Source organism: Corvus kubaryi, unplaced genomic scaffold (genome assembly GCF_017639235.1).
Source record: "Corvus kubaryi isolate FWS band 111438036 unplaced genomic scaffold, C.kubaryi_AGA036_p1.0 37398, whole genome shotgun sequence".
Classification (NCBI taxonomy): Eukaryota; Metazoa; Chordata; class Aves; order Passeriformes; family Corvidae; genus Corvus; species Corvus kubaryi.
Window position 1 is genome coordinate 45,690,353 of NW_024581137.1, and position 17,166 is coordinate 45,707,518.

General features: G+C 38.1%; 1 protein-coding gene across 11 annotated transcripts in view; it reads right to left on the minus strand.

Annotated features, from left to right (window-relative positions):
* PARD3 (par-3 family cell polarity regulator) overlaps window positions 1-17,166 on the minus strand; it is a 420,254-nt gene that overhangs the window by 384,534 nt on the left and 18,554 nt on the right. For all 11 annotated transcript variants that reach the window (XM_042044372.1, XM_042044371.1, XM_042044370.1 and 8 more), the window contains exon 2: window positions 16,776-16,877. In XM_042044372.1, the coding sequence (XP_041900306.1) occupies window positions 16,776-16,877 (102 nt within the window). The remainder of the gene's footprint in view (window positions 1-16,775; window positions 16,878-17,166) is intronic.

Below are 17,166 nucleotides of genomic sequence, written 5' to 3' on the forward strand. Positions count from 1 at the left end.
ATTAGTAAGTTCTGTAATATTAAAACACAACTTCTTCTAATAGTATTAAAATGAAAACAAAGACCATTCACTCAGAACTTCAGTGACTGTTCAAAATACATGTCAAAATATTGCTTATATAGCACAAAAAAACTCCCACAAGTTTTACACCATGCAAGGATCATCATTCCGCAAAAACAGTGGCATAGGACTTAAAACGTGCTTTTAAGTACTGAAAGGAACTAAAACACTAATTTTCTCTTTCTGCTAAAATGCTCAGAATATGAGCATTTTGAAATGGAGTGTTATGGTAGGTATGTCCAGAAATCATTCTTCTTATTTTTGTCCCATCTAGTTTGTATTTGGCAGGCTTTTCCCCCCTTAATTGGAATAGAATGGCTAAACCTAGAAATTTATTATTGCAGCTGACAACAGTGTCTTTTGAAATGCATCATCCTCATTTTGAGGATATAATGCCGCCCAGTAAGCAGCAAGAAAAATGCATGGATGCTGCTCCCTTGCTAATCGGGGAATGCCACCAAGAATTTTAAGTTAATTATCAGTGTGCAGCAGTACTGGCTGGGTGCCAGCTGGATGCTGAGTGGGTTTGTACAGAAGAGTGGGCAGATCCCTCCTGGGCAGCACTTGGAAGGCAAGGAAGGAGTGTACCCTCGTGGTGAAGGCAGCTCCTGCAGACCAGGCTGTGACAGCATGAGTGTAGCTGGAACATCCTGTGACGGTCACCAGCACGGTGGAGGCTGGACCACAGGATCTGCAAGGAGATGCCAAGAAAGCTGGGCTTGTTCAGTTTCAAGAGGAGGCTAAAAGAGAAGCTTGTTGTTGTCATCTGTGACTTAATGGAAGGGCAGAAAGAAAACAGAGCTAGGATTTTCTGGGAGGTGACCCACAAGTGGGAGGAGATGAAACAGTCACATTAATTGCAACACCAGGAAGTCAGATTAGGCTTTGGAAACACTTTTTCACCGTGTCAGCAAACACTGAAAGAGGTGCACAGAGAGGCTGTGCAATCTGCAGCCTTGGAGGTGCTCAGATCCAGACCACAAAGGACATGTTTGCAGCAAGCAGCTGGAGTTGATGCCTCCAGAGGTCCTTTCCAGCCTCAACCATTCTGTAGCTCTAGTGTTTTGTTTCTCACTCTCCTTGGTGCCTACGTTTCAACAGCAGATCAAAAGCATTCAATCGAGGCAGGGTCGGTACTTCCAGCTGTGAGAAGTTTGGTGAACACGCACAGAACCTATCAGCTCAGCACACTACGTTTGGCCAAGTTTAACCCGGTCTTCGGTGGGTCACCACCAGCACAAGCTTTATGGGCACAAGCAAGAACAAGGACCTGCCTTCCCCTGCACCTCCCTCTCAGCACTGGGTAACGTCATGCACTGCCAAATGGAATGCCCAGCTGGCCGTTTTGCTCCCTTGGCAAGCAGGGCTGGACCCCTGAATGCCTTTTTCATCCAGCTTTGCTAAGAGAGACTCATCCTCTCCTGTAATATCCACAGCTCTGCTGACTGCAGGGCTGCTCCCAGCATCCAGATTGCTCCTTGCAGCAGAGGCCTTTGTATTACCCCTTCTCCTATGACCTGTCCTTTTTTTCTGTCAGGGTTACCAGGACACTGACCCCATCTGTCACAACCAACAGTTCCCAGTGCTGAAGCCAGGGAGAGGTGGGAAGCACAGCCATGGCCAGGGAAGGTGGGAGGTCACAGTCCTCTGCCACACCACCACAGTCTTAGATCGGCTATAATCTGTCACAAAGCACACTTCTAGGAACCAAAAGTGTGGTTAATCATGTTAGCTCTTACATGAGCTATTAACAATAATTACTCAAACAGAATTAAAAATAATAGCTCAATATAGATCAGATGAACCTCTAAATTGTCAAAATAAAGCCTAATATTTTGCTTGCATTAAAGAAATCACCAGTTAAATTTGAAAACCTCCTGGCAACATGCTGTTATTTTAACAACACAACAAAATATTTCTCAAGATGGTATGACTGTATGTAATACCATAACGACTTCAACAACAAGGCACCAAGAGAAGGAATCCACAAATCTGGGAGAGGGCAGCTTCTCTCTTAGTGAACCGGAAAAATCAGCAGCAAGGAGGGCACTAACCAACACCACCACAGCAAATACTGCCAAAGCACAATGATTTACACTGCTGTAGGGAGCACCCCAACACACACATCTACCACAATCTCCATGAACAAACCTCAGTAAGAAAAGAAAAACATGCATTCAAGGATCACAATGGCCAAACCTCTCAATATCATTCACTCTGCTTTGATTTTACTGTGTTTAACTGAAGGTGAGCCTACTTCACCAGCTACAACCCACCTCACCCTGCTGTGAACACTGTTTTAATATTAATAGCTAACCACTATGGTTAACAGCTTCCCAGGCTCCACAGGAAATAAGCTTTGCTAGGCCAACTTTCTACTACAACCCAGCTGCCAGAGGAACCTACACACTCTTATCTCCCAGTGTTACACACATCACATGCTTTTCCTCTTTACTTGCTTGTCTGGCTTCATTTTAAAAGAAACAGGATCAGATTTTTCACAACAAATCCTCAGGCTCACACTTAAAGCTGATTTCCTTTCCCCCAGAGAGGGCATTTGAGATTCCCCAGACATCAAAACAAACTCTTGCAAAAGGTAGGAAGAAATCACTAGATGAAAAGTTATTACAAACCATGGTTTTCAAAAATAATATTTGAAAATTAATTGAGATTAATTAATTTTATTGCTTAGTTTTCTCAAGTGATTACAAATCATTTGCTTTGGTGGTAGCTGGTGCTATGGGTTTTGCTCACCAGACCTGTGCCACATCAGTAGTCCTGACCCTGGCAAATCTACTATGCATGTTCTTTATCACAAAGTTTGATGTGGAAAACCACTACCCTTTCTGGGCAACCCCCTTCCCTCACATCCCCAACCTTCCCAGTGTCCTTTTTCCACTCAGTGTTTCTTTCTACCAAGGCAGCAGAAAGTGTAACTCATAGGCCTTTGCCTGCTTTCAGATGTTCGTCACAAGGGATCTGGAACACTCCTACTACTGAGTCATATTTAAACACAGGGATTGGAAGATTTTCTAACAACACCCTCTTTGTGTGTATTGTTCTGCATCTGGGATAGCGGGCAGTGAACCCCACATGGTTCCGGAATTACAGAGTTCAAAAGAAAAGGGAAAAAAAGTTTGTCGCCTCAATTCTATAGCACTCCATGGAAGAAAAATAGGAATATTAGTGAGCAAACCACAAATCTGCAGTGTGTGCAAGCCTTGTATGAGCATGGAACTTTGCCAAGTTCCAAAATGTTGTATGCAACACATAAGTCGTTATCAGGAAAACAGTTTCAGATCTTAATTAATCCACTGAGGCTTCAGCCCATGTCCCAGTAATCAGTCAACTGGCAATGACGAAGAGAAATAGGACTTGAGAGGCTCTCACAAAACAGCTAAAAATAAAACTGGATCTGTTTTTTATGTTCCCCCGCACATAAGGATCTTGCTCTCAAATTTTTATTTATTTATAGTTTTTACTTCATGCAACTGATTTTGTTCTTCACTCAAAACATAAAAAGAGGCAACCACTTCTCCTAAAACTATCAAATATTTTATACATTACATTGCATAATACTTGTACACCTGAGAAGACCAGCCTACATATTTCTGGAATGTGGATTTCTATCCAGATCAACCAATATGACAATATCAGCAGCCAGTGAATGTAATTACCATCAGATTTTCTACCTCAAAACAGATAAGCCTAAGGAAAACAACAGAATAGAAAAGTGAGCTAGGCTAATAAATAATTTGATGGGAAGATTATCTTGAAAGAAGTTCATTGCTATATCAGATAGGATATCATGATTTTCCATTTCTAGTAAGTTAGCTAAGCTAACAAAAACCCCACAGAACAGCAAGAGAAGTTCACCAGTTTGCCTTAACATTTTCTTATATCACTGTAATTCAGAAAATGTAAAAAAATGTTTTTTAAAAATGTTCTCAGATTCTTATTGCTGTTTTACCAGTGATTTAATAATTTTCATTGGGGGGGGAGGTCAAAATGAAAATTTTACCACAAAAAGGAAAAAAAAGAAATTAAACTGCAAAAGGGGGAGGTCAGCAATACTAAGGCCAAGGAAGCAGAAAAGGATTTTGCAACACATTGTGATTTTGAGAGACTTTGATTGATATCAATCTACCAAAACATTTAAAAAATAATTTTGGTTTGCCTGCCTGTATAAGCAGAAGCAGAGTCTTGTTCCTCCAGGGAACCACCCAAGTAAAACCACATATATTGTGAGCAGCAAAGTCTACTATTGTCTCCTAAAACAGCAAAGACCAAAGCACAGTTTTAAATATTCTCAGATGTCAAACATCTATTAGAAAATTGTTTTTAAAAAATGAGAAAGGAACTTAATCAAGAAAGAAAAGCATTTTTAAGTAACATTTCTCCTCATGCTGTAACTGAACTAGTGCTCACTCAGTAACTCAGGCCTGGAACAAGTCTCCATAACCACCAGTTACACTGTATTGAGCAGAGTTAGGTCTGGCTGCTTGAAAACTAATCAGATTTTGGTAACTTCAAACCCGTAATTTTTAAAGTTCAACAGTAACAAATGCAGTTGTGTTTTGTGTTCAACAGCATTTCCAATCCACGTAGAATTAGCTGCCCTTGTGGGAAGAGGGGGAGGGCAGGGACGAGGTACGAATGTTTTTGTCTCAATTATAATGATCTGAAGATTGAAATAAGACCAAGCTTGTAGGAAAAATTAACTTTTCTTACAGTAAACTGGAGCATTTAGAAGGGAAGAAAATACATTCTTGGGTCAGAAAAGCCCTTCTTCAAATCTTTCCAATACACAAAAGTTGATCAAAATGGACCTTTGTCTAGAGTGCTTCATTTCAGATGTATCACCCACTAACATACTGTAACCAAGCCAACGTAGTAAAAGTCTCTTAAAACTACTCCCATAATTCTGCATCCATGAGTACTGCAGTTCAGATACACAGCCCATGAATAAGAATTTTTAGCAAAACAGTTTTTCTGGAAGTGACAGCATAAAAGACTTAGGCAAAGCAGATGATGCTTTTTTCTTTTCAATAAAAATAGAATTTAGAAGATTAAATAATTAAGCCAACAAGAATACACATTCGGGACTTGTGCAAGCAACAGCATGAATTCAGTAATTGAGCATATTGTTCATTAACCACTAGAGGTCACACAGTAACCATGGCAGATATCCAAAAGATGAGAGGGCTCAAGCACCTTATGGTCTGGTAAAATCAAAAGACAGGGGTACTCACTGATTCGCACCTACAAATGAAATTCTGAAATTAATTTGAGTAGCTTAGTTCCCCAAGAGATCCAATGAACATGAATGTTCACAGTTGTCATTTGATATTTTACATCTTCATAAAATTGAGATTTATTATTTTTATTTCTGAAAAATACATCAAATAATGGGTGGGGGTGCAGTGGGATTGTCAGAGCTTGCAGACCTTTTGAAGGTTTTCCTGATTTCTTCAACTATGTCCTCATTTAAACTCCTGGAACTTAAATTCAAGCAACACTGCTTCAGCTATGCCTATAATTAACACTGAAGAATCACAATAAGCTGGAATATTCTAATATTTTACTTGTGATCTTCTTGCTATGTAAATAGAAATTTTAATATTCTAAGAACAAGAGAAATAGTAATAAAACCAAATAGGATCTCACACACATAAAATACATTGTGTTTTTAATCTCATACCAAAGTTTACACTGGACACAATAACTTACATTCTCTTAAATGTGAATGGATATATGCCCTCAAAATTTAGGCGCAGTTGCGACGGTCAGGGTCTGAAAACTACTTGCTTGCGAGAAATTCACTTTAGTACTATGGAAAATCTAGTCTATTTCAAAGCATTTGCAGAAACACTATTTGCAAAGTGTTAAAATGCTTTATGTTGTACACAGCCAATTAAAAATTCCCTGTAAAGTTCCTTTAAACCCTTCAAGAAGGTATGCTGTACACACAGGTGCAGAGTGAGAGATGGGTCACAGTCAGTGATCCTGTACTCCTGTATTAGATTAAACTTGGGATCAGTATACAAAGATATTTCATTAACTGACTCACTTTTTATTCCATTTACTACAGCATACACTACATTTTCTCTTTGGAGAAATTTCATTTAATTAGATCCCAGCAACAAAATATAAAGACAGACTTGTGTATGAAAGTTTTTTACTATGGCAGAGCAGCACTGCCAAGGTATTAAACTTCCCTCTAACTCAAGAACTGGTCCCACCAGAACAGGTGCCTCTGTTGACTTGCATTACCTGTTCTGGAATAAGTAAAATATTTCACTCCCTAAAGCTCTCAGTCTGGTACACTTCAACATTAAAAAAAAAATAATAACAACAGAGAGCAGTGGAACAGCTGTAATCTGAATAATAATTTCAAAACTTTCAGCACCCATCATGTTTTTCAGCATAACAGACAACACTACCGAAAGCTCACAGGACACATATCGCACTAAAGGAGCAATTCCTTGAGGCAAAATAGAAATCATAAATCACATCTTAAAAGCAGAAAAGATGCAGACCTTTCTCAGCATAAAATTAACACCACAAATCTATCTAGATCTTAGGAAATATTACAGAAAAAATAATCCAGCTTTACTTGCACACAAGCTTGTATGTATACACGTACCTACACACACAGATTGCAAATCAGCAGAGATTGCTTTCCGCTTCCCACTAACACAGCAAGATTTACAAACTCCATAGAAATTTACAAGGCAAGAATATTTTTTTTGAGGAATATCCAAATACAAACCTGCTTTTTCTGTGCTTGCCTCTTCTGAGCACCCAATGTAGCAGACTTAAAGCTAAGAGACTTGGACTGTCTCCTAACTTTCACTGAATCTCTCCGGCGATCATATGAAAAAGACGACGACTTCTTTGTAATTTTCCTCTTAGGTGTGTCTGCCATTTCATCCAAAGTATGGTTACCTTCAAGGAAACAGCATCCCAAGAAAATAAAAACTCACTATCATCAAGCTCCCACCAAGCTTGTATGAAACAGTCTTCAATCCTACAGGAAATCTAGGAGCCTGCAAGGAATGGAGCCCACTGAAGAACAATTTCAGTTCTTCCAACAGGTTGAAAAAATGAAAAGCCGATGGTCCTGCAATGCTGTACGTCACTGAAGAGCAGGCAGAACTCCTTCTTGCTGTATAAACTCAAACAGGCTTCAGCAGTGATGCTAATCTGGAAACGTAGTGACTATCCTGCTGAGCACGCTAAAGGTGAACGGGAGGTAGTTCCCTGCACACCAACAGGGTGTGGAAGTACACCAACAGGGTGTGGGGATGAAGCAGAAGACTTCGGCTTCAAAGCATCTTCTTAACTCCTTCCTTTCTGGGCTACTGCTAGGAAGTCAACTGAAAAGTCAGACTGGTGAAAGCTCCCCAAAAAAAGACAGCATTATTTTCTTCTCTTTGGATCCAAGGCACTTCCTGAAAAACCTTTAGCATGAGGTAACCACCCCATTAAATGCATTTGGGGCCCTGTTGTAATCTAATTTAAATATTCCCTTCTCTCTCTTTGTCAGTAAGACTATTCACGCTACAAACCTAGGAGAAACTTCAACTTCTAAATCACCTAGAAAATAAAGTACCTAACTCTGAACCTTACCGTCCTTCCTTGGGAAATAACTATGGAGTTACAGCAGTCTCTTAGGACCTGTTGGTATCAATGGATAAGAGGGTAACACTAATGAATTCTCATCCTAGTGACAGTGTGGGAATCTTATCAGACAGCTGAGATGGCAACTTTTGTACCAGGACCGTGTTGAGGTAGGAATGTTTCTCTTGCATAAGGTATTAGTCAAGGAACTCTACAAGGGTGTAGAGCCCCAAGAGTTGGAGAGCTGCTACTGATTTCCATTAAGCAAAACATATCCAAAGGGCCAAGATCTACAAACCTAACACTGAGATTTAATCCACATTGAAAGACAAGGAGGAAAACTACCTTTTCACAAACTTAGGCATTGCCCAGGGTCTTTTCCAGAAACTTTTCCTTATTTTATTCATGACGCTACTTCACATACAAAACAACTGTGAATAATTTATAGTTGCAGGATTATCCATTACTATAATTAAGCTCTAATATGGGTCAGTCCTCTAGTGTATGAGTCTCACCACCTCTGTTAGGAAATATCTGTGAAGTTGGAACAGCATTTCTTTTAAGACCTGCTGATATCAAGGAGTAAGAGTGTAGTGTTAATGAATTCCCATAACTAATGCTTCCTGCAACTTCTTCCTTTCTTGTAGGATGAGTAGTATACCTCTAGGACATAGTGATATTGGTAAAATTAACCAAAAGCTATCAGAATGTTTAGCATTTATTAGCCATAATGGCCTAATTCTAGATTCATTCCACATTTTTGTGGGGATTTACACTGTGAAGAATTAGAAAGCACAGCTTTATATTATCTACAACTATATCTAACCAGTGAATCTGTAATTATTACAAGATATAGAAAATATCCATTATTAAATATTTTCAGTACAAAGTCTCTCTTAATTGTGATATGTTTACAATACTGTAAAGTCATTATCCATAGCCACATATTGATCTTCAGTTTTACTAATATTAAGACACCGAGCCCATCATCACTTCAACACACTCTGAGGTTTTCACAAAGTTTAGATTAAAGAAACTTTTTCTCACAAACTGAAATCCTACTTAATTACCAGTTTCCCTGATTTACAAGCATCACCTTTTTTAAGTTAAAATAAGCAGAGAATTCAGTATTATGTGCTTGCAAACCATGACACCTCAAGAAAAAACATATCCTCCAAAACTTTGTGAAGCATCTACAGCATTTGATCAACATCACAGACATTCTGATTAAGCATGAAAATTAAGGCCAAGGAAAGTTTGGAAACCTTTTGCAGACAGTTACTCTTATGAGAGTTTCACTTGATCTTGCACTGTAAAAAACAAAGAACCACTCCTAAATATCACCTTTGATTCTACAGCTATCTATGGTTTGCTTCTTACAATGTCTTCTCAAGGCTGAGATCCTGGTCCATTTAGACACTGTTGGTGGAGGACTTTAATCTGTACCTGGAGTCAGTGTTGCCATTTGCTCTGTGCTTTTTGCTATTTCTGCAAAATCTTTTTCAGTTGCCTGGTTTGTGGCTGGAGGAAGCAGAGGGCTCACCACCAGCACACACAGCAGAGAGATCCCACCACCCTTTCTCTTCTCCACCCCTTGCTGCACCACAGGGACCACTCCGGCAGCTCCACAGCCACTGGCAGCTTTGCTGCACTGAAAAGGAAGGTCTCAGCCCACTCATGTTCCCATTTTTCCCCTTCTTCCTTCATACCTCAACCACTCCCAGCAGGAAAGTCCTCTCCCTTTCCTCCTCAGCTTGCCAGGTCCTTTGGTGAACTTACAGTATCAACGAAATAGCAGAAAAGTACTCAGTTTTGCAAGGAAGAGTCTTCTGCCATTTGAGTGAATAACTCTGCTATGAGATGGGGTCCAAAGAGTGCCAGAGCCCTCATGACCCAAGCAGCAGGACTGGGATGAAAATATGGGGGAGAGGCAGAGACAGGGCAAACTGCTGGAAGCCTTCTTAGACCTGGTTATGTACCTTGCACATAAGCCACTGCATCCAGATGTCTACTGCAAAATCAGAAACATTCCCCCTAATGTAAGAGCTAGCTCAGAACTCATTCGTTTGTGTATTCAGTTAAAGCAGCCTCTCTACAAAAGCACATCACTTTTGCCAAAATGATATTATATCCACCATGATATTGTCTACTCCCTGGATGCTTCTGCTACCCTTCATGACCAGCGTTCTCCATCAGTGTTCAGTTCCCACGAAATACTGGAATTTGTCACTCCAGTATTCAAATCTCCCTTCTCTTCTTTCAGAACAATTGCAAATATATTGAACAATACATGCTCTATTTTCCATCTTTCAACCAGTTACATATCCATAAAACCCTTCCTCTTATTCCATGCCAAGTCTGTGAGGTTTTTTGACTGCACTAACCCAGTCACTGTTGCTCAGGTCTGTCTGTCTGCTGAGAATACAGGCACATTTGTGAGATATGACTTTCTTGACAACACTGTCATGATCATCCCCAGTATATCATATTCATGCCTGGGCCTACTATTCCTCAGAGAACAGTTTTCACCAAAACATTCAATTTTCAGAAGTCAGATTTACCTGCAGCTCTTCAGATCTCCATGGAAACTGATTTATGAATTTACAAATGTCAGTCCTCTCCTACCCGGGAGTTCTTAGTGCATCGCTACAACTGTTTCAGCATTACAGGAAAGGAATTGGGATATTGCAATTTATCCCAAAAATAAACAGCAAATCATGAATTAAAAGGCTGTCACCACATAGCTAGAAAAAATAAAGTGATGATGTGATTAACAATTTGAAGAACAGTGCTGAAAGAGGTAAAAAACTAAGAATTACAGTTGGGAGACAACATTTAGTTACATCTAATATCTATTAGGGATTGAAAAATGCATGTTCCAATATTCATATATTATGACCTGTATTTACTCACTTCCATGGATTTTAGTCTCACAATCATAAACATTGTTAAATTAAAATTTAGTTTACTATTAGAAACACTACAAGCATTTAAATTCCATTCTTTGACAGAAGATAATATTTATATTTTGAGTATGTTGTTTTCAAATATGTCTTCATTAAATACCAGCTGGGAATAAAGGCTGTGTAAATACTCTGATTTTCTATTTTAGATCCATCAGCAAGACAGACCTAAAAATCATCATGTGGCCATCCCAGTAATGAGTCAATAGTGTTAATGCAAAAAAAACCTGGTCTAAATGGACACATTCTGTTTTTACCAATTTTTCAGAATTTCAGTAATAAAATCTCTAAAAGCATAATTAAAATAAAAAAACCACTACCAAACAATAAATGACATCAAGCGCCCATTGTTCAAGAACTGAAGTTTTTGAATTTTTTAACAGAAAATAATCATGGGTTGTTACATGATGGGTTTTTTTCCCAGTATCAATACTTTCCCAAGCTTGGTGGCTCAAGTAGTTATTTTAAGCTGTTAAAAGAAAAGAATGCCTTATGCTCAAAATGTGTTTTGCCAAGTCACTTATGAGTAACAACAAATTGTTTCAAGGTCATCCTGTTTTCCTGGGATACTGGGAATGAAGACACGGAACACAAAGAAAGAAGCTGCACACTGTGGCAGAGAAAATCATGGCAATAGTTGAAAATTAACTTGATAGAAAGGTTTTGGGGGGGAAAAGGGCATACCAATCATGGTATTGTAAATACTAAGAATCAGATTTCTGAGTCATTTTTTTGCCATTCTTAGGTTTTGCTGTCAGATTTGCTGCATGGGACCTGGAGAAGATGTTTCTTCATTAACTCCAGGGTGTTAATCTGTTAATGGCAGAAACAAGAAGCACAAAAAGTTGTTATTCTCTACTCATGATTCTAGGGTTAAATTCTTAACTTGCAGAATCAAAGAGAAATCACATGTAAATTCAGCTGCAATTTTGCTTAAACAAGGCAGAGACACTCAAAATTTAGAATAAACAACACTACTTGGAGTATTCTGATTATGTACTGATGGAAATCTAAAGATTACACAACTTTATCTGCAGCTTTCATTGACTTCAAAAGCTCTTTAACATTTTTGAGTGAATGAACAGGCACAGGGTTAGCAGAATCTCCTTCTTTATAATAGCATCCTGCTGTCACTGGCCTACCCTGAATTTACTACAGAAATGGGGTCTTGCATAACTGGCCCGAAAAATAAGAGTGAGAGAGCAAGATCAGTAGCAGCAGGATACTGTAATCACAGCCCTCCAGTCCCTAGCTAACCTTAACATTATAATGCATTTGCTCAAAATAGCCTTATTTCTGTGTAGGCTTCCAGTTAACATTTATTACAAACAGAACAGTCATCCTTTCCAAACCCACATTTTGTGTATCACATGTCTCTCTAACTCAACAGAGCTTTCCAAGAGGAAGTAAACAAAACAACAGTATTACTTAGAATTGACCATCTGTTTTAACACAAAACCCAAAAGTTCATTTCCTTTCCACTACACTGGGAAAAGGTCCTAATATGCCTTCATATTATGTAAAGAAGCTGCTCAAAGACTTTTTCCCACTAGAAGTCTTCACATTTCTTCCCACTTGAAGTGAGCAGGCATTAACTTCATAATAACATTAATAGAGTCTCTGAAGGTTTCTTAATAGCAGATGCAAATGAAGCACAATTGATTTCACTGAATTTCAGCTGCAGTTTGCTTACTTAACACAGTTAACTCTAGCTCATGAATGTTTACAAATTCCATTTCAGCATAGATCTATGAAATTAATCTCCATCCCATTCTCACCAGCAGTATTCCACTCAAACCGCCAACTTCTTGTGTGTCTTTCTGGGAGGTTTGAAGTTTGTCTAAGCAGCACTAAGCACCAACATCACCTTGAACTTCCAGTGACCTGGGCCAGATAGAGCACCACACACACAAACACTGTGGGAAGCATGAGACTTCACTCCAGACAAGACCACACCATATTCCTCTGGTTTTTATCTCTGCACTCAGTGGGTGTAAGTATGAATTATGCAGGGTAAAGAGCTGACTGAATATTTGAAAATGTTAAGTCAAGCAAAGAGAGCCCATGCCTGACTTAGTTTAGAGAAATAAAGCCAGGCTGTAAATCTAAGCATATACCAAATTACTGTGGTTTTTGAGAACCAGTGTTGAATTTCTTAGGACAGTGATAAAGGAAATTATAAGAGGCCAAGGCTTTTAACATTTACACATTGTTAATCCCAAACTAATTTGGCAAAAAATTTATATATTGGAGCAATTGAATTTATGAATAATTGACATTAGGTTCATACCTACATTGTTTCAAAGCAGCTCTATTTGCCCAGCTGCTCACCACAACCAGTGGCTGTTAATGGCAGATCTTTGTTGTTCTCTTGGGAAGAAAAAACTCTGATTTTTCAGGAATATAGCTACACCAAGCACAGACATTTTGATCTCTAAATTTTCCCACGGAGCAACAGTCTGAGCATTTCTATGCACGTAAAAATTACATATAATTGCACACAAAACATTTTTTTTTAAGTTGTTCAAAATACAAATTACTATTTCAGTGAGAATTCAAATGGGAGCAAGTTACATTCAAACACATACTTTGGGTTTGTTGGTTGCTTTGGGTGTTTTTTAAATGTGATTACACCACAATTTCCTCAATATTTTTTTCATGGTTAGTAAGAGTCTATGAGATCTCAGAATAAGCACTTCCCTATTTTACCCAAAGTGTGAGAATTACTAAAGTGTCTACGTACCTCTGTCTACCAAAAGAAAACACAATTAAGGATGACTGGGTTCTGGGTTTTTTTCTGCAGTTGGGTTTTTATTTTTGCTGCTGCTGAGAACGTCTGCCTACTAAAAACTGAACTGAGGTCATCGAGTATGCTATCATCAAGTTGGAAACTTATCAAGATGACATATGTTTTTTGAAAGTCTTCATAGAGAGGGATACTTTTGCAAATTACAGAAATCCAAACAAAAAAGGTTATTAACCTATCTTTAAAATATTGGTCTAATCACTAAATGCACAAGAAACCTGTATTTTTAAAATAATGGAAGTAGGTTATGCAGTTGACTAAATGCTAGCTGAAAATAGAATCTTGCTTCTTGTATCCAAATATTTTTCAAAAACAATAAGAACAAGTCAGCCCATTTGCATTCATGTATACACAGAAATATAGAAATATAAAAAACACTGGTGTGTTTCAACTGAAAACTATACATATTTCCATAGTAAAACCTGGAAAAAAATTACATTTCAATAAATTTTAAAAGGTTTTTTATGAAAAAAATATTCAAATGAGCATTTATTCATTTCTTAGTTATACGGTTATTACCATTAACTGCATTAACCAAGCAACTTCACATGTAGTGATATTGTGTGATAGAAATGTCCAAATCTCATGCTGGCTAAGTTAGAATGCTTTACGCACGTTCTCAATGAACTCTGTTAAAGGGCTTAAGGAAAGCTGTTTCAGAAAGGAACAAAGGAACAGAGAGCTTAGCAAAATCAATTTTTCCATGTAGTTTGTTTCATGTTATACTCCTTTTTTTTTAAGGAGGAACAACACTGAACATCACAAATTATTCCAGAAAGCAACTGGCTAACCCTTACTCATCCATTCTGTTTTAGTAAGTGACACGAGAATACCAAAATATAGGGATAGAAGAAGCTAAATAAAGTCACCCTACCATGGTGCATTTTAATGTAAAGGATGCCATCAAAGATACTTCACTCATTCCATTTACAACAGCTGCTCTAAGGGTCTTTGTATTTGTTATAGGACAGAACATTTTCTCCATGGAGACAGTGGAATCAGAGTAAATATATTCACATCACTTAAGTGTTTTATTTTACTAAGGCAGTTGACTATAGAGAGCAATAAATCCATCAAGAGGACAAGTGGCCCTTAGCTGCTCTGCATTCTGTATTGTGCTGATACAACACTGCACAATTATAGCATAAAAGCAACATCAAAAAGACAAAAATTACATTTCTCACTGTGGGACTAATCCGTAAATCTAAAGAACCATGGTAAAAGCAAACTGATTTTCAAAAATACAGATGTCAGAAAGTAAATAACACAACGAACTTCTTTTCAAGAACGTAAGGAAGTTCCTTGTGAAAATGAACACTAAAACATTAAGTGTTCAGTTTTCCAATATCCTAGACATTTTTGTCCCAATTTTAAAAGAGAGAGATATAGGCAAATGTTTTATTTTAAGCACAGCTAATCCTACAGACCTCAGTAATCATTTAATTACATGTTTAGACACCATCTGTTTAAATGCTTTTTTACAAGGTATGTTTAAGTGTACAGATACAAAATATCCCTAACTGGAAATATATTACAAACCTGGCATTAACAAGGCCTATATTAGTTTAGCAACACTAAACCAGTTGATACACTTGCTATGGAGGCAAAGCTAACAACCCAAAATTAAAGGAAGCCACTAAGGTCAGCTGTAAAACACACTACAGGAAGCTAAAATACAATGACTAATCACCAAAATACTTAAAAAGACCCAAACATGAAAGTCAAGCGAGAATGACTAATTCAAGGATATAAACCAGTATAGCACAGTGCATGTTTATATTGCACCTTCCTAATCAATGTTGCTTGCATGGTCCTTTAAAAAAAAGGAAATTTAACTCATAGGTGCCATCAGTAGAGATGAGCTTGGCAAATGCAGAGATAAATACTACTAATTGCTAGGTATCTTGTCCATCTATACAGAAAAACAATATTGTAATAATGACTTTGCCTGCTTCAGTTGCAGTCAGAGTTTTTCAACTATTAGTCACACACATAAAAACACCCACAGAGTTTCACTGTGAGGAATTACCCCACTTAAAGGCAGCAAGACAAGGTAACATCCAAAGAATAAGGTCTTGAAGTCACCAGAATTCAAACTTCTGAAGGGAAATGCACATGAGGAGCTAAGAAGTGCATTATTCAAATAAGTCTGTGTGTGTATATATATGTGTGTGTGTATATATATATATATATATATAAAATATTTATATTTAGTGACAACTTGCACCAGCCTCCCTGAGGGCTGTAAGCAAAAGCTAAACTAATCACACAGCTGAGCACTTCAATATGAGATAACCAACTACAGGTTTTAATTAGCTTTTCATGAAATCTTATCTGGGCACTATTTTTATGGAAGAAATTCCTGAAAACTCAGCACTGTTACCCTACACAGCTTGAGTAATCCCAACATTTCAGACAGTGAGGAGTCTTCATGTCCCAAGACTCCTCATATCATTTTTCTTTATAAAGTCCTGGTTGAAATAACCATGTCAATTAAGTTTTGTCACAATAAATAACTGCAGGCAAAGTATCTATTTCTGAAAAATTAGCCTAAGAGTCATCATTTGGCCAGTTTTCAAGGAGCCTTGACAGTGCCTGTTGCTTCCAACAGAGGCAATTAAGGATACTGTCTGTAAAGGAGCATGGTCCTGAAACTGAAGTCTGTATCAGGCTCAGATTCCTTCAAGAGCTTCAGCAAACATGTGTGGATTTCCAGAGAAAAGTGGCATATTTACATAGCTATACAGTTTGCCACAGTGTTTCTTACCCACCCATTTTTGAACGGGTAATACGAGGATACTTGTATCTATAGCCTCAAACAAAAAGCCTCTTAGCTACTGCAATCTAAATCTCGACTTAAAAAAAAATAAAAGCACTCAAGACCCAGCACTGTATAATTACTGTCTCAAGTTCTGCGAAACTAGCAGCTCCTCCAAAAATGATTTTTGAAAAAAACCCCAACACTCAACAGTTTAAAACCAGCACTGGTTTTGCACATATTCAACTGGTAACACATAGCTGCAACATCAATTTACAGGGGTTTTTTTCTTGCATCATTGTTCCACTGTATGAGATTTTTTGTCCTTGCAGTCTCCTTTTCCTATTTGAATTGTTAAAGAACCAGAAAGGATGGAAAACCCATTATTTCAATTTTAAAAAACCCATGACAGTAACAGATTTCTCACATCTGTAAGGCAACTACATAAAAAATGTCTAAAATCTCTGTGTTGACTCCCACTTTGGGACACATGCAGGGAACAGACAACACTGATAGGCTGATGTGCAGTTTGTGCCATGCTGCCCTCGTAGCCATTTGTACTTACACGGTCTTTGTCATCAGCTACATCACAAAGAATGTCATCGAGGTCTAGGATCCCACCATCCCCGTGCTCCAGTCGATGGACTTGTATCCAATAGTTTGGATCCTGCATAAAAGCAGAAGAAAATAGTATCAGATATCATATGCCAACAGGAAAATGTTATTCCACCACAGTTAGCATCGCAGTCCTACAAATGCCTGACATCAAACATTTATTTAGGTCATACTTCTGTAAATAAATGTAAATTGAGGTGTAAAGCCAAAGTTCTTTCTTAAATTGCCTCATACTGTATACATAGTCTTCCCTCTTCTGTTAGATCTGCATGAGCCACAATCCCATTATTGACATCTAGGACTGTGACACATTCCCAATATTACTGCACATTACATTCCCA